This window comes from Malus domestica, chromosome 03 (genome assembly GCF_042453785.1).
Source record: "Malus domestica chromosome 03, GDT2T_hap1".
NCBI classification, from domain to species: domain Eukaryota; kingdom Viridiplantae; phylum Streptophyta; class Magnoliopsida; order Rosales; family Rosaceae; genus Malus; species Malus domestica.
Genome location: NC_091663.1, coordinates 34,730,414 through 34,757,197, shown reverse-complemented (window position 1 = coordinate 34,757,197; position 26,784 = coordinate 34,730,414). Strand labels below are relative to the sequence as shown.

Sequence of the window (26,784 nt, the reverse complement as noted above, 5' to 3'; positions counted from 1 at the left end):
TGTCGCTCAGAGACGGCTCTGGTTCGCGCTCGTCCTCCTCAGGGGATTTAGTTTGACACCAAGTTCCGGGTTTATCTTTTGGGTTTTGTAAAAAGCCCATCTAATGGTATTTGGGCCCAGTGGCCCAATGGAAAATAATAAATATTCGGTTTGAAAATGGTTTGATTGCATTGCAACTACGTAATTGTTTGGATCACTTCTTGAAAGGTTGAAATTGTTTTCTTCGGACTTTGTTGGGTAGAAAACTTTTAAGCGTTTTTTTGGAGAAGCACATAAATTTTAAGGAAAACTAATTAAAATAATTTGAAAATTTTGAGTTTTAACGATAAAGACAAAATAAAGGGTAAAGTGAATAGTACCAAGATTGATTTTTCGTTAAAGTAAACAGTACCGGGAGTTTTTCGTTAAAGTTCCCTAAATTTTAATGAATTTTGTGACATTTTATAATAAAAACACTTTTATTAAAAGAGCTTTTGAGCATAATCGATTTTAACAACAAAAAGTTTCAAACGAGCCTATGATATTTAACTTTAGTTGGTCATGTAATTTGTGAAAGAAATTTCAGTAGGGCAGCTCTCTCATAGAGTGAGGCTAGTGTGTGGCGGTAGGCAACTCTCATATGGAGCGAGACTGATGTGTGGAGTTAAATGAGACTAGAATACAGGGGAATGAAGTGGCCAGTGTCCCTACCCTAACTAACATCGTGTTGGATCAGCGTATCATAATTACAATAATCAATCAAACTATGAAATTGGGTTGAATAACATAGGTTTCCCCATCAAATAAACATGAATGAAAGAAATTTAAATAAGATACGGACATACATTAAGATTCTTTGTTCAATTATCCAGGAAAGAAAACAAAAGAAAACAAGTGCTTGATCCATGAGAAACCTCATATAATTCTTGTACTACTGAACTGTTACCTCTTCCAATGGCGCTTCGGCCTTTTACCGTGCTGCCTTCGGATATAGGAGTTCCGAGGGGAACTCAAGTCGTAACATGACACAAAGCCGACCGGCGATAACAAAAAGGCAGCTGGCATGTGGCCAATTCCTTCTAGCAGGAATGAAAACCATCATGAAGAGCACCTACGAAACAACAACAAATAGCGACCAGAAATGAGACCTAAATTCTCAACTGTGCACAACCATAAACACTTCCTTTGCACCGTGTCATCGGAGCTGCCTGGCGCCAAGTTGGTCTTTCACCTCCGATCGTGAGAACATCAACGTCTGATATTTGCTTGATCTCAGAGGTCCCATGTTCAGAGAGGATCACCCCACCAATCACATAAATTTCATCTCCTAGCCCAGCCATTGCAAACCCAACTCTGCCACCAAACTCAGATGCCGAAACCAATACCTTCTCTGATTCTCTGTCTTGCCTGGAGATAACTCCATGGCTCATCACATAAAGTGCACCCTTAATGACTGTCATTGGACCCTGTTGCCAACCATAATCCTCAACCGTCCATTGAAGCCCCACATTGTCGAAGACTTGCACCGTTGATAAACCCCTGTGCAAGACGTACATCTTTTCTCCAATCACTATCCCTGAGCATGCAGCATTATGAGATAAATGTAGATCAGGAATTGGAGCCCACACATCGTTATCAGGGTCATACATTTCTGCTAAAGAGATTGATTTCCGACAGCTGGTTAAACCCCCTGCAACAACAATCTTTCCACCTAAAACACAGCATGCAAACATTGCACGAGGAACAAGCATAGATGCACGTGGGCTCCATCGCCTAATTACAGGATCGTAAGACCAAACCTCATTGGTTGAAAAGGTACCATGGTCACCAGTCTGTGGGTCAACGGCATCACTGCCACCACCAAGAACAAACAGTTTTCCAGCAGTTGAGACAGTGCCAAAGTTGGAAAGGTTTTTTATTTTAGAGGGGAGAACAGGGAGTGTAATCCAAAGGTCTCGACGAGGATCATATAGCTGCCATAAATTATCTGGTTCATTAGCAGACACACATAATAGATCCTCACATGAGCCAACTTCCTGTCGAGCTCTAAAAAGTTCAGCACTATGAATGGCAGCTTGCCAGGAACGAGAAACAAGCTCCAACTTGGGATGGAGATAGAACGGAACCCATGCAAGGCACCTAAGGGCAACAGCGTCGGGGAGACCTTCTATCAGTTGTTCAGACATAATAATCACAGTTCATCTGTTTCAGATGATCTTCACTGCTGATTGTTGCCACGCGAGCGCAGCACCGCAAAACAACCTGAAACAACAAAATATGAGGTTATGCTGAGAAGAGAATATTCATTTCAAATTTTCAAAATCAAAGTTTCAATGAAGGTGTATTAAGATCAAAGAAGGTGCACAATAAAGTTCAATGTATTTTCTACGAAACTTCATAAGTAATCCGCAAATAAATGCGACAAGTTACAACAAAAACTTTTAAAAAAACCTCAACATTTGAAATCATCTCGCCAATTGTGTTGCAATTTTCAATGCCCTTATGTGCATATACTGCTACAAAAGACAATCACAGTGTAACATAATCTAGAAAATGAAATGGGTCTGATTCTCAATCACCAAAGTTATCACCGAGCCCCAAAACAAAAGGAAAAAAAAAAGTTATCATTTACTAAAAGCATCCAAATGAGACTGCTAAAACATCCTGAAGGACCTTTACATTTGAATCCCACACTGCATAAATGACAGCATAAAGAGCATAAAACGTTCATCAATTTTCAAAATGTCGGAACATAATGTGCTTCATTCAAATGCACATAGAAAAGGCAGTTTTCTCAACTAGAAAATAGAGAAAAGAAAATGTGAAGAAAGAAAATACACCGTGATGCTCAAAAGAAATAGGAAAAGACATAACAACTAAAACAAAATAACATAAGGTAAAACTAATTCTGCACAATACAGGATAAGAAAACAAACGCCAATGTTATAAATCTAAGCCACAGAGATTTGTTAATGTACTGATATCGTAATATAGCCAAAACATAGCTGCATATGACTGCTCTCTGTTACTTACCAGTTTTAGTGAGACATAAACAAAACAATTATCTTCCCTATGCAGAAATCCCTACAAAAGCAAACACAAAGTTAAAAAATTTGAACTTTGAGATATAATAGCTTGTATAAACGATGTTCAAAACATTAAAACTAACAAGTAATTATAGATATCTCACAGTACAAGACTACCCACATTCAAACACACCAGACAAACTCATAGCATTTCAAATAAACTAGTTGTTGGTCCGAAAATTCTCACACATTCAAGTATACACCATTATCAGCTATGGCATAACTATTTGGCTTAAGGTGGATTCACACACTAAACGAAAACGCATTGGTGCCCATCCTGTTAACTAAGAGATCTTTCTTATCAATTCCAAATGTGAAAATTAAAACCCCTGCTCAAATAAGAACTAAGGGAATAGGTAATTCGCAAATTCAATCAGACTCCACCATTTAAGAATGCTCCAGGCGTCATGCAACCAAATTGGTATGAACTCACATGCATTACTACTTATGCAACAAAAGCATGAAAATTTTGTTTCAAATTTCAATCCAAAAAACAGAACCAATCAGATTCATGCACCTATTGATGCACAAAGCACACAACTTTGAATCTCAATCCCTACTATTACACTAAATTCTGGACTTTTAACACAAAACCCATCTCCAATCCCACATAACAAAAACTGGGCAATCAATAATTTCAGTACTAACTAAAAATTTACCACAATTCACCCAAAATTATGGTAAAAAAATGCAAATTACAACTGAAACCACTCTAATCACATATTACAATTTCTTTTTCCTTGCCCATGAGAGAAAGGGAGAAAGATAGAGGGAAAGTGGATGTACCTGTAATACAGGAACCGGGTGAAGAACACAAAGATTTGTGCTTTGCTCCTCAAATTTGTAGAGTGAGAGAGAGAAAAAGAGGGTAGCGTTTGGTTTTCTAGGTTGAGAGGATGACTTCTCAGAGCTGTTATTTTGTGCGTGCTGTTTGTCCGTAAGGTAATGCGAGAGAATTCGAGCGTTATAGCGACGGATTGGAAATTGGGGATTTTTTTTGGGAATTTTCTGTGTTCTATTCTCTTTCACTTAACCCTAATAATCGAATAAACATTTGTGGATAATTCCTAATTTCCTAATTCCTGTTTGCTTCTGATTTCCTTGGCGCTTAGCCATGGCAATTTTATTATGTTTTGGTTAGGTTGAAACGTGCATGGCACATGCTTTCAAAATCTTACCAAAAAGGTTAAACTTGGGTAATGGCATCCACTTACTTTATTCGTGCAATACTTTGTACGAAAGTTTTGTTTGGGTAATGTTAGAGAGATTAAATTTGGAAATAAAGTTTTGAAAACTAAAAGACATGGAAGTTAATAATTGATTTATTACTTAAACGTTGATAAGCGTGCTTATTCTCATTGGTGACACATCATTTAGTTTGCAAATTTAGTCTTCAAATTTAGTTTTCCTACCATTATTCCTTTTGTTTATCCAACTCTATGATGGTCCCACTAATTGCGAGAGCTACTACAATAAAATAGTTTTATCGATCGATTTTATAAGAAGAAATATTTTAATGTGTTATAAAGCGATTAGGCATATCAAATGTCTTCTCTATAGGAGCTTGTGTTTTCGTGTGGGAGAATTTACTTGTTATCCAACTTACGATTAACAAAATTTTACTGTCCAAATATTTGTGGATTGTCTGTTCACATGAGCAACATACTACATTGAGAAGACAATAGGAGAGAGCTGACAGAGAGATCAAAAGCAATGTTTTGGGGTTTAACATAAAGGTTTTAGATAAGCTCTTCTAACCGACTTATTAATAGTGCATGTGTTTTTTCCAGAGAGATCACACGAAAAGTAGACAAAGTTCGTTGAACTTCACTAAATTCTTTGTGTTTATGTGTGGTGTGTTTCTTTTATTTTTCATATATTCCCTAGCATTATTTAATAATTTTGTATGACAACGAAGATCATTGATAAACAAGATCAATTAAGTGAGATTAAAATCAACGCAAGGTTGGATGCATTCATGTTTGACTGCAGAATAAGCCTTCCTTCCTTGGCATAGGGGGCACAGTGACGGTCCCTCGTTTGCTGCGTGTCATGGAGCAATTTGACAGACCTACAAAAGTGCTTTTATAAAACGTTCTTTTGTATAAGAGCATTTTAGCATTTAATTTTGTGATTAATTTACTTAAAGAACACGATTATATTGGTCAAAACTCATATTTTGTAGAACATTTTATCATTTAATTTTGTGATTAATTTACTTAAAAAACACGATTGTATTGGTCAAAACTCATGATTTTGTAGTTGATATGGTTGTTCTTTCATCTTCAGGATTGAAATTTGACTTCATTTGGAGGCTTCACCAACGTTTTACTGGTGACAAGTTAATTAATCTGTTTGCTTCTTTTGGTACAAGCAATGATTCCAGTACTTGGTTTGTATTGTACATGGAAAAGTAGAAAACTCGGTGCCTGTTTTATTTCAGTTCCGTAAGCAGATAGATAGTGAAACTCACGTGACAGCAAAGAGAGACATGAAGAGATATAACTCACGTGACAACAAAGATAGACATGAAGAGATATATAATCAGAAATAATGTAATCCATATACACTAAGCAATATACAAACCAGAAAACACGTACACTTACTGCTATTTGCTAATACGAAAGATAGCCAATTCCATCCTTAACCCTCGATAAATTTTACTGTGTAACCGATGATATCCCGCTGCGTATAAGAATGAACACCAAAAGCCTACATTATGCAAAAATTTGACCAACAACATGGCAGAAAAGCTTAGTAATTGGATGTGGAAGTTGAGGCATATGATGCAATGAAGAGCAAGAAGAACAGAAGAAAACATGCCATCTTGTTAGAATTTCCGTCTGAAGACCCCATATGTGTTGATGGCACAGTTTTAAATCCACTCCCTGAAGGAGAAGTTGGTGTTTCTGAAGATGGAGAATCTGCTGGAGTGGAAGACCCTGAAAAATCGTGATTAAAACTTAATCAACAAGTTTACTAAACCCTGCACAATCACAAAGATTAATAAAGTCATGTTGCACTCCTGTGTTATAGAATTACATAAACGGATAAACCAGAATAATAATGTTATTCACGAAAGTGAAAACACCGCGGACACACTTTCTAATAGAACCGTATCAGGAACGTGGTCGGTTTTGTGTGTCTAAAATGCAGTGCACAAAAGAGAAATGATACTAAGAGGAGTACAAAATGATTTTTTTTTTTCTGAAATGACAATAACACTTCATTTTGTATACCCAGCGGCTAATTGGGGGACATTGCAAGCACAGGGGAGAGCCAAGGCCTGAGCCTGATCGATGTTCACACCAAGTGAAGAAGAACTCACTGAGAACCTCACAGAGGCAATGTGGCTGAGAGCTGACCACATTGGAAAACTGTGAGCAACATGAGGATGATGGGGATGATGAGTTTCCTGTTACATAATTAAGGCATGGGGACATGCTAATTATCTTGGTGCAACTTGAAGATTGAGCAACAACGATGTCTCCTTCCCACAAAGCCATAAAAAGACCAAAGTTAGGACAGATGAGTCAATTTCATATTATATATTTTACCTCATTCTTAGTATATTTTGGTAATTATTTTGGTAGAATTTTGATATTTTGCTTTATATTTTCAACATAGGATATTCGACTTCCTCTGGAGCAAAACATGATCAAACGAATGAATTTTGGAGTTATTCAAATTGGAGGACGTTCATGTGTCTCTTTCCGTATTCGTGTCAAAATTTCAGAAATTTCTATCAAGCAGTTATTTTCTGGTGATTAAATAAATGAGTCGTGCGAGTTGTTGGAAATTAACGTTTTTGGGCTTAAATGCAGTTTTTGAAGCCCAAGATGATCTCAGATTGGTACGTGGCCTTCTGGTGAAGTGTTCAGAATAACCCAAGCTTTAAATTCAGCTATTTTAGCCAATTTTGGAGCTGATATGGGTCCAAAACGTGGCTATGAAGGATTTTGGGCGAATTTCCAAATTAATTTAGGATTATATTTCCTAATTTATTTCAATTTATTTAGTTTCCTAGTCTTATTCTAAGACTTTTGACTAGGATGATTTAATTAGAGTAGTATAAATAAGTTTTTTTTGCCTGCCTTAGGCTTTTGTGAACACGGAAAATTCCTGAAACGAAAGCGACAAGAACAACGTGCACAAACAAATATTTGTATTTGATGATTTTGGGTTACAATCTCTCTCTATTTTGATCCTCTGATTCGATCTCCGTAAGGTGTTGATTTGTGGATGTTTCGTTGATCCAAAGGCAGTCGAGGCTTGATCTTGGATGAACTGTTGGAAGTTTCTTCAAGGGGGCCGTGGGCTTGATCTTTGAAAGTGGATTTGAGCGGATCTTTCAAGGAGCCGTTGGGGCTTTGATGTTAAGGATGAGTGTTTCTTCAAGGGCCGTTAAGGCTTGATCTTGAATAACGGTGATAAACGGATCTTCAAGGGCTTTTGGGCTTGATCTTGAAGAACAGTGATGAACAGATCTTTAAGGGCTTTTGGGCTTAATCTTGAAGAACGGTTGGATGTGTGGATTTGTCGACGTTGTTGATTCAAAGGGCCGTTGGGGCTTGGTCTTGGATGAACGGATGATGAACGATGGTGCTTTCTTCAAGGGCCGTCAGGGCTTGATCTTGAATTGGTCGAAGTTCTTCAAGGGCCTTTGGGGCTTGATCTTGAATTGGTGGATGGTTGATGATCCAAGGGCCGTCGGGGCTTGATCTTGGATGAACGATGAACGAAGAACGCTTTCTTCAAGGGCCGTCGGGGCTTGATCTTGAAGGTGGATGATTGTTGATCCAAGGGCCGTCAAGGCTTGATCTTGGAAGAACGGATGATGAACGAAGAACGAAGACCGAAGAACACTTTCTTCAAGGGCCGTCGGGGCTTGATCTTGAAGGTGGAAGTTTGTTGATCCAAGGGGCCGTCGGGGCTTGATCTTGGAAGAATGATGAACGAAGAACGAAGAACGAAGAACACTTTCTTCAAGGGCCGTCGGGGCTTGATCCTGAAGGAGGATTTGATGAAGAATGAAAAGAGCTTTCTTGATCCTTCGAGAACCTGGATGCTTGAGAGCTTCGGAGTTTCAGAGCTTCAGAGCTTCAAGGTGTAATATGAATTCCTCCCCTCAAATGAATGAATTAGCCTTCTATTTATAGAATTTTCCAAGGCCTAATTTTGAATATAATATCCCAGATGAAATAAGTCGTTTCTGCCAAGTGTTGACACGTGTCCTGTTTGATGACTTTTCCAACTTATTTCGATTTTTTTGTTTAGACACACGCTACGTGTAAAATTTATGTAATACATGAGCGTTGAAACTTTGATTTATCGGTCAACATTTATTTACCGAAATTTCGATGTCTACAAATGCCCCCACTTCAAGGCGCGTTGTATACATGTGTTTGTCACGTGTAGGAGATGCATTTTGAAGTCCCTTATTGTAGATGTCGATCCAAGGGCCATCGAGGCTTGATCTTGAATTGGGCTGGAGATTTCTTCAAGGGCCGTCGATGCTTGATCTTGAAGGTTGAAATTGGACCCCAAGGAGTTTCATGTGGTAGATGATCCTTGGCTTTGGTAGTGGATGAATCGGCACGTATTTTGTTGCACTTGTTGACTTTCCACAGCTTTGATCTTGAACTGGATTGGATGACTTTTTGGATTCCTCCAATTGTTGACTTTCCACAGCTTATTCTTGAACTGGGTTGGAAGATTTTTTGGTTTCCTCCAATTGTTGACTTTCCACAGCTTATTCTTGAACTGGATTTGATTCAAGGGTGGTAGACACTTGATCTTGACTCGGACTTGTGATTTCCTCAAGGGCCGTCGATGCTTGATCTTGAATTTGGCTGGAAGCTTCTTCAATGACCGTTAAGGCTTGATTCTTGAAGGTTGACTCGAACACATGACAAACAGGCACGAGGTGGAGGTGACGACTTGTTGCTCTATTCAATCTTTCTAATTCACACCTGAACAGTTTGGTCAACGGTATGATCTTCAAGATTGATGGGCTCTTCTTCCAGTTGGTGACTTGATCTTTAAGGATTTGATTCAAGGGTGGTGAAACGGCACATGCAGTCCACAACGCCTAGTAAGTCAACCCAAGAATTTGAGGGTCAAAACGAGTTCACCGTCCAGAGTGATTGCAACCCTGATGATATGAGATACTTTTGATTTTGAAGAAGTAGCGGGTGAATCAGCACGTGCTTTGTTGCACTTATCTCCACATGCTTCAAGGTATCATTTTCATTTCCTTTATCTGTTCCTCAGGCAGATGTGGCATCTTCTCGAGTTCCTCATCTCAGACTCCTTCTGCTGAGTTGACTGTGCAGGCTGCATTCTTCTCTGCTTGTTTCTTCTGCACGTTGTCTCTACATGCTGCAAGGTATCATTTTCACTTGCCTTATCTGTTCTTCAGGCAGATGTGGCAGCTTCTTTGGAAGTACAGCAATAGTGGGAGACGAGTACTCGAGAGCAGTGCTAGGTAGGCAATCAGGGAAGGGTTCCAAGCAGTCGGTTCCTTACCCGAGTTTGAGTGGAGGTTCCGGCATATTGTTTTCTTTATCCTTGTCTTTGTAGGTAAGAACAAGGACAAAGGAAAGGACGAGGAGAAAGCATGATATGAGATACTCTTGCTTTCTACCCTGGTGATATGAGATACTTTTGCTTTGGTGTCATTTGTTTGCAGAGGTACCCCAAGGAATAAGAAACACTAAGTAACTCGAGAGGTCTCGTTGGGAAGGCATTCTCGGAAATGAAGAAAGGTTCTCGGAGATGAAGAGAGGTTCTCGGAGATGAAGAAAGGTTCTGTATGTCTGCCTTGCTATGGAAGGTGAAGGTGGACAGTTATAGGAGGTCCCTTAATACCTGTAGAGGTACTATTCTTTCACTCGTGTCGGCAACTAACGCGTGATTGAACAGTAAACTTCACGTGCTTTCTCTTTCACCGAAAATCTTCGACAAATTGCCCGTGATTTGCGCAAAGTTGAGTGTGCATATGACAGGTGGTGACGCGGCTGAAAAAGACTGGCGCCTCTCCGATATCCGGGATCGGCGCGTCGACAAATTACCCGTGATTTCCACAAAGCTGAGTTTGCGTGTGACGGGTGCCGACGCGTCTGGAAAAGCAAGATGCTTCTCCGATTTTTGAGCTTGCCTCTTCGATTTTTGAATGGCCTTTTCAAATTCTGAGCTCGCCTCTTCGATCTCTGAAATCCCATCGAGTGCTGATTTTTTATAGAGGCACGCTGTTCGTTTCAAAGCACACTTGAATTTTCGCTTGTGAAAACTCCCTTCTTGCACTTCTAAGATCTTGATTTGTCTGATCTCTTTTTTCTTCAACACTTTGAAAATGTCTGGACCCTCCGACCGTCGTTTTGACTTGAATCTTGGTGAAGAGGCAGTCCCGCCTTTTCCAGACAACATATGGCGCCCATCCTTCATATCCCCTACTGGTCCTCTTACCGTTGGGGATTCGGTGGTGAAGAATGATATGACCGCTGCGGTGGTGGCCCGAAACCTTGTCATTCCCAGAGATAACAGACTACTTTCCAAACGGTCTGATGAGTTGGCTGTTAAGGATTCTCTGGCTCTCAGTGTGCAGTGTGCAGGTTCTGTGTCTAATATGGCCCAACACCTATTTGCTCGAACCCGTCAAGTTGAATCATTGGTGGCTGAAGTGATGAGTCTCAAACAGGAGATTAGAGGGCTCAAGCAGGAGAATAAACAGTTGCATAAGCTCGCACATAGCTATGCGACAAACATGAAGAGGAAGATTGACCAGATGCAGGAATCTGATGGTCAGATTTTACTTGATCATCAGCGGTTTGTGGGTTTGTTCCAGCAGTATTTGCCTTCGTCTTCTGGGGTTGTACCGCGTAATGAAGCTCCAAATGATCAACATTTGGCTCCTCTTCTTCCTGGAGTTCCGCCGAGTGGTGTGACTTCAAACAGTCAACCTCCGGCGCCTCTCATTTCTGGAGCTCTGCCGAGTGGTGAGGCAGCACCTGATCGTCCTTGAAGATCCCCTCTTGTAAATTTGATTTGATTTTTTTTTAAGTATGTATAATGCAAATTTATGTAAAATTTCCAGAAAAAATAAATAAATAAAAACAGACTTTTATTTCTCTTAACGTTTTTTTTTTCTTTTTTCTTTTGTCACATGGTGCCAGATGCACCATCATCACTTATTTTATTTTTTATTTTTTTATTATTTTTTTATTTTGTAATCATGCACCCACTATTCTTTTTTCATGTGGTGCCAGACGCACCATGCATTTTTATTATTTTATTGTTTTATTTTATTTTATTTTTTTCTTTAATCATGGTGCAGTGTTCCACCATATACTTTTTTATTATTATTATTTTTGTATAAATTTGGATGACGGGATGGGGAATTTGCAGGGAAGGATGAAGACGACGGAGATGCTGCAGTCGAGGCTTCATGACCGGCTAGTCGTTTGACGGCGGTTATTGAAGTTCTTCGCCGATCCGAAGGTAGCAGCAGAGGCACCGAGCACAACCCTCAAGCACAGCCACCAAGCGCAGCCAAGCACAGCCACTGAGCATAAACACTAGACTCCGCCTCGTCAATTCTCGAGCTATTCGATTCGTTGCATCAATAGGATTAGAAGATTCTCAACAGAACAGATGGGCAATAGTTATAAACTATTGGCCTGGAAATTGTTGACAAACCATAAACCCATGTCCATGATGTCAACACTGTCGATGTCATCACAGTAACAACTCTTCGTAGAATTCTTCCTCTATCTCCTCCACTTTTTGACCATGATGTCTGCTTCCATATATTGAGCTCAATTCTTCAGAGCTTGATGAGAGACTAAACCTTTGATGTGGAGGCAGTCCAGCAATAGCATATGCAACCGCTGCAGCAGTCGCATCTTGTGCGGCAACATAATCTAATGGAGCTCGGACTCTTCTCGCCGACCTCAAGAACGAAACCCCAAAGCTCTCAGTGCCCTCGCTCAAATCGCCTTTGAACATAAACGGATTCCGCTGCATTTCAATTGGAACCATGGAAAATGACTAACCCAATTTTCAGCTGCAGCAGCCGCATCTTGCACGGGAACCTCAGGGCGATCAGAAGCAGAAGGAAGAATGTGACTTGGGCTGAGGAGCTGCAAATGCTGTTGCTGCAATTGTGGCTTAGTACTAGCGCTCGAAGAAATTGGATAGATCCAAGCCGCAACAGAAGATCTGATTCTCGTCGACGTAGAAGATGGGGTTCCCCGCCAAACAGGGTTTGCACGGAATGTAGCAATGGTTGAAAATTGGTATCAGCAGCGGGGCTCTCTTCAGAGCAGTTCTCGCGACCCGCAAGGCCTTTTTCGGGTCGGATGGTCTCAGCCCCAGGATCTGGACCAGAGGTGTTCCTCGCGATTTGGAACGAAATCGCAGCGATCAGGATGTCGAGCGAGGTCAGGCGAGTGACAGTGTTGGGCTTTGGCGAGTTCAATGGCGATGGGTACCGAGATCTTCGATTGGAATCTGTTGCCTGACTGATGCAGCTTCGATTCAAAGGCGGTGACGACGTCGAGCATGGAGACCCGATTGTGGAGGAGTAGAGAGCAGACCAGGATTTGAAGTATTGACTGGGATCCTGGTGAGCTGAAACGAAGTGTGATTTTTTTATGATGGGTCGGTCATGGAAGAAACGGTGGAGAGCGGGGGCAAAGGTCCTGTCAAATTAATCGTCAGATCTGCCATTTTGATGAGGCCTTTGAGGTGCGAGTCCTGCTTGATGTTGAATCGGTGGAACTGGATACGATCGGACCAGGGGTGCGCGTTCTCGGGCTCAAGTAGGTGCTTGATCTTGTCATTGTAGACGTCCAGAGCCAGAACCTTGTGCGGTGTCTCCGACATCAGCTTCTCGCAGATGTGGGAGCAGGAGGCGTCGGATAATCGAAATGGGGAGGCGGAGATGTTGATGGATCGACTGGGGATGGAAGAATAGTGAGAGGATGAGCAGTTTGTGGCAGTGAAGTTGGTGGTGTGGGGAGAGAGAATAAGCGAGGATCAGGGCTGAGAGTGCGACGGAATGCGGTGGATGCATGGATGTGGATGGGAACGGGTGTGAGGAGGCGAGTGTACTGGAGCTGGGCCCTGATTTGTAGGTGGGCTCACTAGGGAGAAAGAGCTGCGAGAGATTTGGGTTTTGACAGCCGGGCCTGGGCCTGGAGTTTGGGCTTTTTTTTTTTTTTGTAATAATGTTTGTAATAAAAATTGACTTTCATCAGTCAAACATTTAATACAACCTTTTTTTTTAATTTTTTTTTAATTTTTTTATTTTGATGTGACTGTACTTGAAGTTTTGATGTTTCAAGTTGCCTACGTACTCTTCCAAAAAGAGATCAAGTCATAACGTAGTTCAAATACATAGATATTTTTTTGTATTTTCTTTTGGTGGTGCCGTTTGCAGTTTCAACTCGTGCAGGCAAGGAGCGTTGGTGTCGTTTGCAGTTTCAACTCGTGCAGGCAAGGAGCGTTGGTGTCGTTTGCAGTTTCAACTCGTGCAGACAATGAGCATTTGGTGCCGTGTTGCAGTTTCAGCTCGTGCAGACAAATAGCATTTGGTGTTGTGTTGCAGTTTCAGCTCGTGCAGGCAATGAGCGTTTTGCCATGCAGTTTTAGGCTCGTGCAGGCGAAGAGCCTTGTGCCCTACAGTTTAGGCTCGTGCGGACAAGGAGCTTTGGTTCGTGCAGTTTAGGCTCGTGCAAACAAGGAGCATTGGTTCGTGCAGTTTAGGCTCGTGCGAACAAGGAGCATTGGTTAATTTGTCAAGCAATTTTGGAGAGGCGTTCCTCACAATCTTCATAGCAAGGAGCCTTGACCGAGTGATTGAAGAAGTCTTCGGGCAAGAAATCGCGCATTGTGATGGCAACGGACGATCTTTGTGTTGCAATTTCATCATCTTCAACACGTTCACGTTGCTTTGAAGGTTGACAAGAGCTGATTTGCCCCCTTTTCAATTGACGGACTTGTGGAGGAGACGTATGCTTCTTGTGCAATTTCTTATGAGTGACTTGAGTCCATCCTTCAACTTTGCTTGTCTTGGAGGATGCCCCCAGCGGTTGAGGTGAAAACTTTGAGTCGGAAGAGCCAAAAGTGAAAGTGGTATAGTTTGACTTCACCACATCGTCAAGGTCTAGCTCAATGATTCATTTCTGAGCCAGCTTCATGATGAGATCTTTCAGCACGAAACATTTTTCTGTCGGATGACTGATGAAGCGGTGGAATTTACAGTACCTTGGACTGTCAGTGCGATTCATCTCTTCTGGCCGTTTGCACTCAGGCAAACTAATCACCTTCTTTTCCAGCAAGTCTTCTAACATGGCAACCACATCAGAGTCGGGGAATGGATAAGTCATCTCCTCAAGCTCCTTCAAAGTGCGTCTAGGCATCTCTTGATCACGAAAAGCTTCGGTTTGAATCGCCTTGCCTCTTGTAAGGATTTTGACGGGAGCTGTGTTGATCGTCATTGTTTTTTTGGTGGATTTCCACGCAGTCTTCTCCAACTTTGGCCCAAGAACTTTGTCGTTCTTATAGTCGGCGATCGGTTCTTTCTTCCCATGATGGGCGATGCTCAACTCCATGTCATGGGCGCGAGTGGCCAATTCCTCGAAGGTCCGTGGTTTAATGCCTTGAAGGATGTATTGCAAACCCCATTGCATGCCTTGGATGCACATCTCGATTGAAGAGGTTTCCGAGAGCCTGTCTTTACAGTCGAGGCTTAGAGTACGCCATCTGTTGATGTAGTCAATGACTGGCTCGTCTTTCCACTGCTTTGTGCTCGTCAGTTCTAGCATGCTCACAGTGCGGCGGGTGCTGTAAAAGCGGTTGAGGAATTCCCTTTCCAACTATTCCCAGCTGTTGATGGACTCGGGCTCTAGGTCCGTGTACCACTTAAAGGTGTTTCCTTTCAGCGAGCGCACAAACTGCTTGGCGAAGTAGTCTCCCTCCATCCCCGCATTGTTGCAAGTTTCGACGAAATGTGCAACGTGCTGCTTTGGGTTTCCTTTTCCATCAAACTGCATGAACTTTGGTGGTTGATATCCCCTCGGCATCTTTAGGGCATCAATCTTCTTTGAATAAGGCTTTGAGTACAACCCGGAGGTATTTGAACTCCCTTCGTACTGTGCCTTGACGGTGCTGGCGATCATCTCCTGCAGTTGCTGGATAGAAAGAGATACCATGAGTGCCGCTGCTTGGTCTGGCTCCGGCTTCATATCGATATTCTCCACCGGAGGCTTCTCTTCTGGGTTAGGGTTATCGCCGTCCTGTGGCTCCAGTCGGCTGACGAGTGCAGCGATTTGCAAGTCTTTTTCTTCCACAGTTTGGGTTAGCCTTGCGATTGCTTCATTCATTTGAGCCAGCTGCTCATCGATTGAAGTTGCTCCAATGGTCATGACTTGCATGGCTGAACTGCCGCTCGAATCGGCATCGGAGAGCATGGATTCAGAGTATTTCCTTGGACTTTCGCCCCTTGGTGCCTTTGGTGAGGCTAAGGTGATCAAAGGCTCGTGCCTTGGGTGCTCTTGTTCCCTTGGCAGAGTTGATGTAGAGGTGAAAGAGGCGGCAGAAGTAGCTCTTGCCTTGCTTCAAGTCGTGATGCCTAAAGTGACACCACTTGCGACGAGGACGCTCTTGTTCTTTACACCAGTTGCTGGAACAGTTTGAGCCTTCCTTGATGCCATTAATTTTGGAAGTGTGCTCGAATTTCTTGAACGGAGAAAGAGATGAGAGGTAGAGATTGTCCCACTGGGCGTGCCAATTTGTGAACACGGAAAATTCCTGAAACGAAAGCGACAAGAACAACGTGCACAAACAAATATTTGTATTTGATGATTTTGGGTTACAATCTCTCTCTATTTTGATCCTCTGATTCAATCTCCGTAAGGTGTTGATTTGTGGATGTTTCGTTGATCCAAGGGTCGTCGAGGCTTGATCTTGGATGAACTGTTGGAAGTTTCTTCAAGGGGGCCGTGGGCTTGATCTTTGAAGGTGGATTTGAGCGGATCTTTAAGGAGCCGTTGGGGCTTTGATGTTAAGGATGAGTGTTTCTTCAAGGGCCGTTAAGGCTTGATCTTGAATAACGGTGATGAACGGGTCTTCAAGGGCTTTTGGGCTTGATCTTGAAGAACAGTGATGAACGGATCTTCAAGGGCTTTTGGGCTTAATCTTGAAGAACGGTTGGATGTGTAGATTTGTCGACGTTGTTGATCCAAAGGGCCGTTGAGGCTTGGTCTTGGATGAACGGATGATGAACGATGGTGCTTTCTTCAAGGGCCGTCGAGGCTTGATCTTGAATTGGTGGAAGTTCTTCAAGGGCCTTTGGGGCTTGATCTTGAATTGGTGGATGGTTGATGATCCAAGGGCCGTCGGGGCTTGATCTTGGATGAACGATGAACGAAGAACGCTTTCTTCAAGGGCCGTCGGGGCTTGATCTTGAAGGTGGATGATTGTTGATCCAAGGGCCGTCGGGGCTTGATCTTGGAAGAACGGATGATGAACGAAGAACGAATAACACTTTCTTCAAGGGCTGTCGGGGCTTGATCTTGAAGGTGGAAGTTTGTTGATCCAAGGGGCCGTCGGGGCTTGATCTTGGAAGAATGATGAACGAAGAACGAAGAACGAAGAACGAAGAACACTTTCTTCAAGGGCCGTCAGGGCTTAATCTTGAAGGAGGATTTGATGAAGAACGAAAAGGGCTTTCTTGATCATTCGGGAACCTGGATGCTTGAGAGCTTCGGAGTTTCAGAGCTTCAGAGCTTCAAGGTGTAATATGAATTCCTCTCCTCAAATGAATGAATTAGCCTTCTATTTATAGAATTTTCCAAGGCCTAATTTTGAATATAATATCCCAGATGAAATAAGTCGTTTCTGCCAAGTGTTGACACGTGTCCTGTTTGATGACTTTTCCAACTTATTTCGATTTTTTTGTTTAGACACACGCTACGTGTAAAATTTATGTAATACATGAGCGTTGAAACTTTGATTTATCGGTCAACATTTATTTACCGAAATTTCGATGTCTACAGCTTCTTTTTTTTTTCTTTTTTTTTAATGCAATTTTTGGAGAGGATATTTGGGGCAAAACTTAGAGATTTCAAGACTTATACTTTCAAGGTGTTTTTATTCTTTTTCTATTTCAATAAAGACTTTGTGATTTTTATTATGAATATGAGTAATTAATTCTTTTTGATAGGGTGAGGCCATGATCCTTAGCAAGAATATGTAGTCTCTTTTTAATTTGCTTATGAATTTATGCATGCAAGTTTTGAGTTGTTAATCACCGGTTAAAATTATATAATTGTCTTAGTGATTCACGACCATTAGTATATTTAGAAAAGTAATTTGATGCAATTTTGGCAGAGAACTGTCCCTAAAATTGACTAAGGTTTCTTATGGTTAATATGTGTAACTTCTTAGGATGGACGACACATCTTAAGGGTTATATGGTTGTTCAAAGGGTTTTCACAAAACTTAATTAGTCTTGCATGTTCACATTCAATCTGGACATGACGGACGGGTTGTATGTTAGATATACATTCTATGTTGGAGGTTCTAAGTAGGATATACTTTAGAAAAACCTAACTTTCAAAATATGCATATGTAATTCATAAGTAATTAGAAGAACTACATAGGATTGTTAGGATGACGGCGGAACCCTAGTACTTTCTCACTTTGAATTCTAAAAACGGTTAGGAGTTTTCACTTTGCAAGCACCGGGCAAAGACAAAGCGAGTGTTTGGTTTATGGTGATGCCCAATTAGGCGCCGCCACCGTTGAGCAACGAGCAAAGACACTGTGGAGATGACTGGACAACATTAGAGAGCTGTGAGCAGCAAGAAGATGAAGGGTTTGATGAGTTTCCAGTAATGAAGTTGAGGCACCAGGCTTGTGATTGTGCTGGTGCAGCTTGACTGAGCCACGGCTCCACCCAATAGCATGGACCCAAGGACTAGGGCTAGAGCCATCTCAATCCCTTAGAATGCCATGGCCAACTTGACTTGTTTTAAAATAATGAAAAGAGATGGACTAAGGTGATTAAAATTTTAAAAGATGTGTGTGTAATTTGTATATTTCTGATTTGGGTTTGAGTGAGGAAAGATAAGGGATGGGATGGAATTTATATAGGGAATTATTTTTTTGTTGAGACAATAATTAAGATTAATTGGTACTTTTTGTCAAAAAAAAGATTGGTGTATTTGGGTGGCCAACTTCAACTGAATTAGTGTTTGCTGGCAACTAAAAATAGCTTTTCATAAAATAAGATAATAAATTGTCATTAATTAATAATGTTCATCCTACTAGAATATAAATAATAAGCATGCCCAATGATATGTTCTAAAATCAGATTACCTACCTTAGTTTTTGGAGCTACCCAGTAACAACTTGATATGTCAAAGCAAAAAGTAAGATAAAGTTGATAAACATATATAATATTCATATTTGAGAGGAATACGTCATATATAATTGAATAAAATTTACATAATTTGATCATCAATTATCCGGTAAAGTAGTTGTTAGATCTCACATCGTCCCGGAAAGTGGATCATCTATGACTTATATGTACATGCTCACATTCTTTAGCACGAGACCTTTTGGAGACTCACTGGCTTCGGATTTCATTGGAACTCCAAAGCTAAGCGAGTTCAAGCAAGAGCATTCCTAGGATGGGTGACAAACTGGAAGGTTCTCGTGTGAGTTATCAGAAACAAAATCGTAAGGGCGTGGTTGGGACCCAAAGCAGACAATATCGTGCTACGATAGAGTTGAGTCCAGGATATAACCGGACCTGAGCTAGGATGTGACAGTTCAAGTTGTTAAAATGGTTCACTACTGCACCAGAGGATCTATATCCTTCAATGTGTTAAGAGGATTTACAATAAGGTATAAGTCAAAAGTAATTAGGAAAACTCCGGTAAAAATTTATACCTCGTCATTTATTAAACACTGTTCGCAACAGTATGAAACCTCTCTATTTTTTGGGAGATTGAGATTCTCTTCCTTCTTTTTTTCCTTACACTCCACCTCTCCTCTCACAGGTTTTTTTTTTCTTCTTTCTTTCTCTACAAGATGATTTATAAAATGAAATCTTGAGCGTTCAAACATTCAAACATGATGGAATCTTTAGCGTTCAAACATGAGGGAAGGGGAGAGAATAAAAAGAGAATTGAAGAGAGAATCCTTGTTTTTTTTTTTTGACAAAAAAAAATCCTTATCTATATTTTGGTTTCACATAGTCTTACATGATATCCCACTTGAGATCCACCCAGTCGCACACCCTATTGAATGAGAAATTTGTTTCTGTGTTCAGAATACGGAGTTATACGCTATATGTTACATAAGTAGAGGAAAATTTTTTTTTAAATTTTTTTATTCAAATCTCCCTCTACTTGACATGACGTATGTACACACTAAAAATGTTTCCCTATTGAATATCTTCTCGCTAACTAGAAGTAAAAGAGAATGCTATAAGTAAAAGACGATTCGTCCAAGTGTGAAAAAACCTAGTTATAGTTGTTGAACTCCAAAACCGACTATTCATTTTTATATTTTCTCAACCTCTCTATTTTATCAGCTATAAAATACCTCCTCAACTTGAGCCAAACCCAACTAAGTTCTAAATCCCAGTATTTCAATTCCTATAGCCTTCCATTGAAGACAAAATCATGGAATCATTCAAGGATTGTCGATTAAATCTAATCCCAATTACCCTCCTAATCATTTCACTAAGATTGGTTAATGGGCAGATTAGTACACCATGCACAGCCTCAATGATAAGCAGCGTCACTCCATGCGCAAATTACATCACCGGGAGTACCAGCAACGGCGGGTCACCGACAGCCGGATGTTGCAGTTCGTTAAAGTCGTTAATGGGCACCGGCATGGACTGTGCTTGTCTTCTTATAACTGGTGGTGTCCCTGTCCAACTGCCCATTAACCGAACCCTCGCGCTTTCTCTTCCTCGAGCTTGTAAGATGGGAGGCGTCCCAGTGCAATGCAAGGGTGCGTACTCACATAAGTTTTTTGTTTTTTTTTAATTGTGTTATACTTGTAGGATTCACATAGCCGACCTCATTTAGTGGGAAAATATTTTGTTGTTGTTGCTGCTTTTGTGTTATACTTGTAGGATATTTCAAGAATATATATATATATATATATATATATATATATATATATATATAATAGGCATATGTATATGCGTGCGTTTTGTATTGGTAGAAAAGAGCTGGGTTCTTTGCCCAATGCATCTCTTCAATTTGAAGCATTGCAGCTTTTCATTGTTGCTAACAGACATACCCATTGACTGGGTACCTGACCGCATGCTCTATAACATATATGATCTTTGGGTAATCGATGTTTTGTATTAAATATGTCTATTGGATATATTACTGCAATAAGTTGTATTCCATAGTGAAAAGACATACTCAAACTAAATGATGTGTCTAATGGGTGCAATACTCTATATATTGGTAACATTGGCAGAAAAGAAGAATCATTCAGAAATTTGTTGTCTACAAAATTTCCTTGCTTTCTCTTCTCTCTTCATCACATTCATACAATTTCTTTCTAGTTATTTCTATGGGAATATAATTTGGTTTTGCAAATCGAATATTTCATACTTTGTTGTATCTTGAAAGTGTTTTGCCAAGTACCCTTTAACAAACTCATTCATACTTTAGGTGACAATAATTCACTTGTAGTCGAAATCTAATTTTGCGATTTTTTTCTTCTCAATCTGCAGCCTCTGGTAGTCCTTTACCTGCTCCAGGTATGTTCAAATTCATGTTATTCTAAGAATGTAAAAATTTAAACCTCGTTTAGTGTTGAGACAAGACAAGACTAATCAATTAAAATGGACTCTCGTGTCTTATTTTCGGTTAACTAGTACATATAAAGACTAGACTTATTAAATTGGGCAATTGTCCGACATATTGTGACTTACATGACCCATCTAGATTGGCTGAGACTTTGTGCCAACGTGTTAACTAGTACTTGAACTGGCAGGTCCTTCGTTACTAGGGCTAACTCCTCCACCAACAGCTTCTTCAAGTCCAAGAGGTAATATTTATTGATTACTAGCTAATTTTCTTTTAAATTTCAAAGAAGACTTACTCTTTTTTATGAAGGCTATAGTACTAACGTTGATATCTTGGAATTGATGGACAGCTTCTAAGGCAGTTGCATCAGGTCCTGCACCAGAATCTGGAACATCTGATGATCTGCAGCCAGCATCTCCATCAGATGAATCAGAAGCTCCAACACAAAGTACCCAAGGAATCGGACGACCACAGCTGACCCCATCAGCATCGAGTTTATCTTATGTTTCCCCACCATCTGTCCTACTGATAATGTTGGGAATTATGGTTTTCAATTCTTACTAGTTATTGCTAGATACCTCTGTATCATATGCATTTTTTTTATGGTTTAAGATCTTTAATTTTATATCGTGTTGATCGGGATGGTGTAAGCTTGATAAAAATTGTTAGCTTGGCTGATTAGATGTTTAATCGTTTGGGCTAGTGAATGTCGTCTAATACGTGATAGCTAATCAAATGTGTACAAAGGCGAATTCATTGTATTTTCCTCTTGGGATCCAGATGAAGTCCGCATGCCATTTTGAGGCATTTTGATCTTGCCGTTCCATGCTTAAGGAAAACATCAAAGAAGAATTAGACAATTTCATGTTCAATAATGGTGAGGTGGACAATTGCATAAACTCGACCAACCCTATGCGGATTCCGTCGAGTGTAATCAATATAACATAAAAGAGAAACCCTAATCTCAATGAACCATGCATGTGCAAAATATGTCACCAGACACGCCGGGGGCATTTTCGCATTTCGACGAGCTGCTGAGGTCTTGCAACCAACATTTTTCTTCACATTTCTCGTCATACCGTGTATTATTAATTGCAGCGATAATCCGCTATCACCACTTTGCATCTCTTCACATCAGTAGTAGCTGCACATATGTATGACAAGTTAATTTGGCATGCATGGATATTTGCTATAGGATGTGGAGGACCAAGTAGTTACCTGAACACAGAAGAACAAGAATGAATAGAAAGCTGAGGAGTGAAAATGATTTGGCCATCTTAAACATTTAAAATGTAAGCATTTTATGAGCAAAAGAAAACCTACAAATAGCTATGAGCCTGTGATCTTGTCTTTGTATCACAATATTTCTTGACATACATCGTAAATTAAAAATAAAAATTAATGGGCAAATCTATAAGGATCCATTCCTTTTTAGTTGTGAATTACAATTTGTCACGTAGCACAGGAGATAAGGAAATTAAACAACACATATTATAGCGAGACCTACATGGTAAATTACGAATAAACACTACTAAATTAGCTCCTTCTATGCAAGGAGTCATTCCGTTTTACATGTAAATCAAGTGTATTTGACACATACACATAAATCACTCACAAAAAGCACAAAAGGAAAAAGATTTGTATATATGTCAAACTGTGATTTAGCTGCAAGATGAATGTATTCTTACAAGTCACCAACAATGTATTAATGATTAATGTTGCACAGGAGATAAGGAAATGTTAAACAAGCACATATTATAGCGAGACCTACATGGTAAACTACAAATAAACACTACTAAATTAGCTCCTTCTATGCAAGGAGTCATTCCGTCTTACATGTAAATCAAGTGTACCAAGATAACACAATAAGCACAAAAAGAAAAGCTAAGTATACTCGCCTAATTGTGATTTGTTTGAAGGGAAATATTATTCCTTATAGGAAATATCCAAATATTTTCCATTTAATGGTGTATAAACAAGTCTTAAAGCAAGTCATCAGTGTTGCATGCATACGTGTTGCATAGGCTACAAGGAAATGTCTAACAAGCACAACCCGATTACTTCGCTGATGTTGCCTATGGACTGATTTCTTTCTGCTTTCGTTAATGAAAATCACTTGGTCGCTTGTCGTTGTAGTAGTACCACCATAAAACACCGTCGTTTACAACGGCGAAGCTATAGGTTTTGGTAAAGGGGTGGGCTAATGGAGGCAATCGACCTTTTCTATTCCAAATCAAAAGGCAAAGGCAGGTTTTAGTATAACCAAGGTCAAAGGTACTCTAACCTAAACCTGTAACGCATAAGTATACTCCTGGAATTTTGGGAAATCCATCTCAACTTCACACTGGAGTATCCTCATCTACAATCACTTGCCAATTGTGTGCTCAACAAGGACACGGTGCGGCTAATTGTGTTTACAGAAACACTAGTTCTTCTAAACCTTGTCAAATTTGCAATAGGATAAATCATAGTGCTGTCACTTTGCTTATACAGAAATAGGAATTATACACTTACACCACATATGACTGCTATGCATTCTAGTTTCCCTGGAGAAAATCAAATATATGCAATGCCATCCAATATGTCTACTGTCTTGCCACCTTCTATTCCATCTCATGTGTCAAATGCTGTGTCAAGCTCTATGTCTGCACCACCATCTGCTCCACAAGTTTGGCTCACAGATTCAGGTGCTACAAACCACATGACCACTAATCTCATCAATTTGTCCTTGGCATGACCTTATCCACTGAATGAAACAGTGCAAACAGCTAATGGTGAAGGTTTGCAAGTGTCCCATACAGGGAATTCAGTCCTTTGAACTCAAGTTCATCCTCTTAAGTTGAATTCACTGTTATATGTTCCAAAGTTGTCTCATAACTTAGTGTATGTGTATAGACTTTGTTTGGACAATACCTATTGGTTGATTTTCGATGCATTTTCCTTTTGAATTCAGGACAAAGCCACAGGGAGAATTATATTCAAAGGCCTATGAAATAATGGATTGTATCCCATCTTTCACTTGCTTCCTTCAGTCCATCACCAAAGCATCAAGCCCTTCACCCAATTGCATATTAAGTCCAAAGTGGCATAGCAGACTTACTAAGGGCTGATTTGGTATTGTTGTGCTTTGAAAAAATATTGTTGTAAGCAAGGAAGAAAATATCGGTAATATCGGAAATATCGGTAGTCCGAAAACACGGAAATATCGATGGAAATATCGGGATAATATCGATATCGATAAAAATTACATGGAAACCACGGAAATTGTAAGAAAAACTTGGAAATTTTTATTGAAACTTTGCAGGATGTTTATTTAGTCAATTATCTATTAGTTTATCACAAAAAAATTGGAAGGAAATGCATTGCATGATGGATTTAACATTATCAAGTTGATTATATAGCGAGCTGGCAAACATTGTGAGTGTAGAAAATTTTTAGTAATTAATGAAAGAAATTTAAACACACCATAATCATTTATATATAATGAATTAGTACAATATTTTAAACTTTATACATTACATTTTTTTTTCTCTCGGATAACACACACGGACTGACACATGGGCTGGATATTTTGAAAGCAGGTTTGGATTTTTTTTTTCTTCTCTTGGATAACACACACACACACCCCACGATACATACTTCAATAACACACACACACACATCCCACTTCTACACACACACACACGCACAGACACACACTTCAATAACACACACACACACACATCCCACTTCTACACACACACTTCAAAGTGTGGATTTCTCTCGGATAACACACACACACACACACACACACACACACCCCACTTCTACACACACACACGCACAGACACACTTCAAAGTGCAAATCCACACCAGGGACCAAGCCATTTCCTTCTCTCACTCACTTCGACTCTCTCTCTCTTCTCTGCACTGTCTCTCTCTCTCTCTCTCTCTCTCAAAATCCTCTTACCTCTCTCCCTCTCTTGCCGTGACCACACACACACACAGCAGTAGCACCATCTGCTCGACTCGAGCAGCTCGAGGACGACACCACCATCATCACACATCATCAGTCTTCTCTCTCCCGCCTCTGCAAGAATGGCGGACGACACCGTGACCTCCACCGTGGCGCACACTCCGGCGAGCACCATCACCACCTGTGAGAGGCGCAGATCTTGGCAGCTGCGACGACGGAGCTCGGCTGCAGTTCCGACGACGGTGAGAGAGAGAGCGATATTATCGATATTATTGATAATATCGCGATATTATCACGATAATCAATTTGAATACTTTGAAAATATCGCTGTTGGAAAAAAACGATATTATCGGCGATATTTCGCCGATAATATCGATATTTAATTCCATGGCTGTAAGAATAAGCGGCTGTGCTGTGAGAATAAGCGGTTGTGAAATAAATCAGCAAAGTGTTTGGTAAACTTTTTTGTAAAAGTGCTTTTGGAAAAAAAAAAAAACAGTCTGATAGTGAGTTTTTTCATTAAAGGAGCACTGTAGCTCTGTGTGCTTTGAAAAAAAAGCCAGTTTTCCAAAGCTGCAAATAGCAGCTTCAACTTTTTCCTTTGATTTCAGCTTATTCTCACAGCAGCTTCCAAAATAAGCCATTTTTTTTAGTTTACCAAACACCTAAAACCCTCACAGCTTTTTTTCATGGGTGTTTTTTTTTAAGCACCTCACTCCCAAACCACCCCTAAGTCATCCCTTCAAGTCAATATTATCTCTCATACTTATTAAGTCCAAAGTGTCAGTTGTGAAGGATTTCTTACCTACAATGTGTCAAAGTTGTTTAGAGGAAAAATTTAGAAAACTTCCTTTCTCATCTTCTGAAAAAATTCTGTATTCCTTTTCAAGTTGTGCATAGTGATTTTTGAGGTCCAGCACTTTGTAAATCAATAGATGGTTTCAAATACTATGTCACATTTACAAATAAATCTACAGGATATTGTTGATTATTTCCCTTGATTAATATCAGACCTTTTTACCACCTTTGCAAGGGATGAAATATATGGAAGGTCACTATATAAGTTAAATGTTGGATGAAATCAAAATGTTAATACATGATGCTAACTCACACCCAATCATTTGGTTATGCGAAAATATGATATCACCTTCTTGTTTTGTAGTTGATGGTTAAATCTCGGGGAGTTGGTTCTTTCTGATTGCTTTGTGCGTGCTAGAAATTAGACTATTTGTAGTTTGATGATCAATTATATGAGTAGATCGACTTGTCTAATCCTTCATCATCATCATTTATAAAAATAAAATAAATAAAAAATTCTAACCACACGTTATCTACTTGATCTTTTACATTCTTCTTTATCTCTCTCAGTATTCTTTCCCACTCGTACTCAATTATCCTCTCTTCCCCGTACATTCTCCTCATATATTAAACAAAAATTAAAACGTAAACACTAAAAATCAAATAGATATTAAACAGGGTATAGATATTTTGTTTTCTTTCTTTCTTATTGATAATCCATGAAGAGAGGGAGAGAATCTAGCACGGATATGAGCATAAGCAATATAACATATTTCCAATTCTGGGAAGCTTGTAGATTTCTTGGCAAACTCCCTTAGTTACGCGATACTGAGGAAATCTAGAGATACATTTCTCAGTGCATGATTGACTCGGCCCTGGAATTTCACATTTGACATCTTCTAACGTTGAACCGCAAGTGCCTTCTGTTCACTGTTTGCTCCTAAAATGTGCACAATTTTACTTATTTAGGGCATTCAGGCAAGATAGGGTATTTGGAGGATTATTATGCAAAAATGCTTACTTAGAAGATATTTGGTTGCATCTAGTGGGATAGTTTGACATTAAAATAATGTTTTTCTCTTTTGTTTGGGTGGTGGAGGTGTGCCAAGATTTTTGT

At 40.0% G+C, this 26,784-nt stretch overlaps 2 protein-coding genes across 2 annotated transcripts; one reads left to right on the top strand and one right to left on the bottom strand.

Moving 5' to 3' along the window:
* Positions 1–783: 783 nt before the first annotated feature.
* Positions 784–4,166, bottom strand: LOC103427395 (F-box/kelch-repeat protein SKIP30-like). Its single transcript, XM_008365448.4, has 3 exons — positions 3,852–4,166; positions 3,013–3,063; positions 784–2,241 (listed from the first exon to the last, which is right to left on the bottom strand). The coding sequence occupies exon 3, from the start codon at positions 2,163–2,165 to the stop codon at positions 1,128–1,130; it is 1,038 nt and encodes a 345-aa protein (XP_008363670.1). The 5' UTR covers positions 2,166–2,241; positions 3,013–3,063; positions 3,852–4,166; the 3' UTR covers positions 784–1,127.
* A 15,538-nt stretch (positions 4,167–19,704) lies between these two features.
* LOC103423548 (non-specific lipid transfer protein GPI-anchored 16-like) lies at positions 19,705–21,614 on the top strand. Its single transcript, XM_008361635.4, has 4 exons — positions 19,705–20,099; positions 20,839–20,865; positions 21,102–21,155; positions 21,264–21,614. The coding sequence occupies exons 1-4, from the start codon at positions 19,763–19,765 to the stop codon at positions 21,476–21,478; spliced, it is 633 nt and encodes a 210-aa protein (XP_008359857.3). The 5' UTR covers positions 19,705–19,762; the 3' UTR covers positions 21,479–21,614.
* Positions 21,615–26,784: the final 5,170 nt, after the last annotated feature.

Coding starts and splice junctions, on each gene's coding strand:
- LOC103427395 (XM_008365448.4), bottom strand. CDS start 2,165: ATGTCTGAACAACTGATAGAAGGTCTCCCCGACGCTGTTGCCCTTAGG.
- LOC103423548 (XM_008361635.4), top strand. CDS start 19,763: ATGGAATCATTCAAGGATTGTCGATTAAATCTAATCCCAATTACCCTC. Junction 20,866..21,101: donor TAGTCCTTTACCTGCTCCAG/GTATGTTCAAAT, acceptor TTGAACTGGCAG/GTCCTTCGTTACTAGGGCTA. Junction 21,156..21,263: donor AGCTTCTTCAAGTCCAAGAG/GTAATATTTATT, acceptor ATTGATGGACAG/CTTCTAAGGCAGTTGCATCA.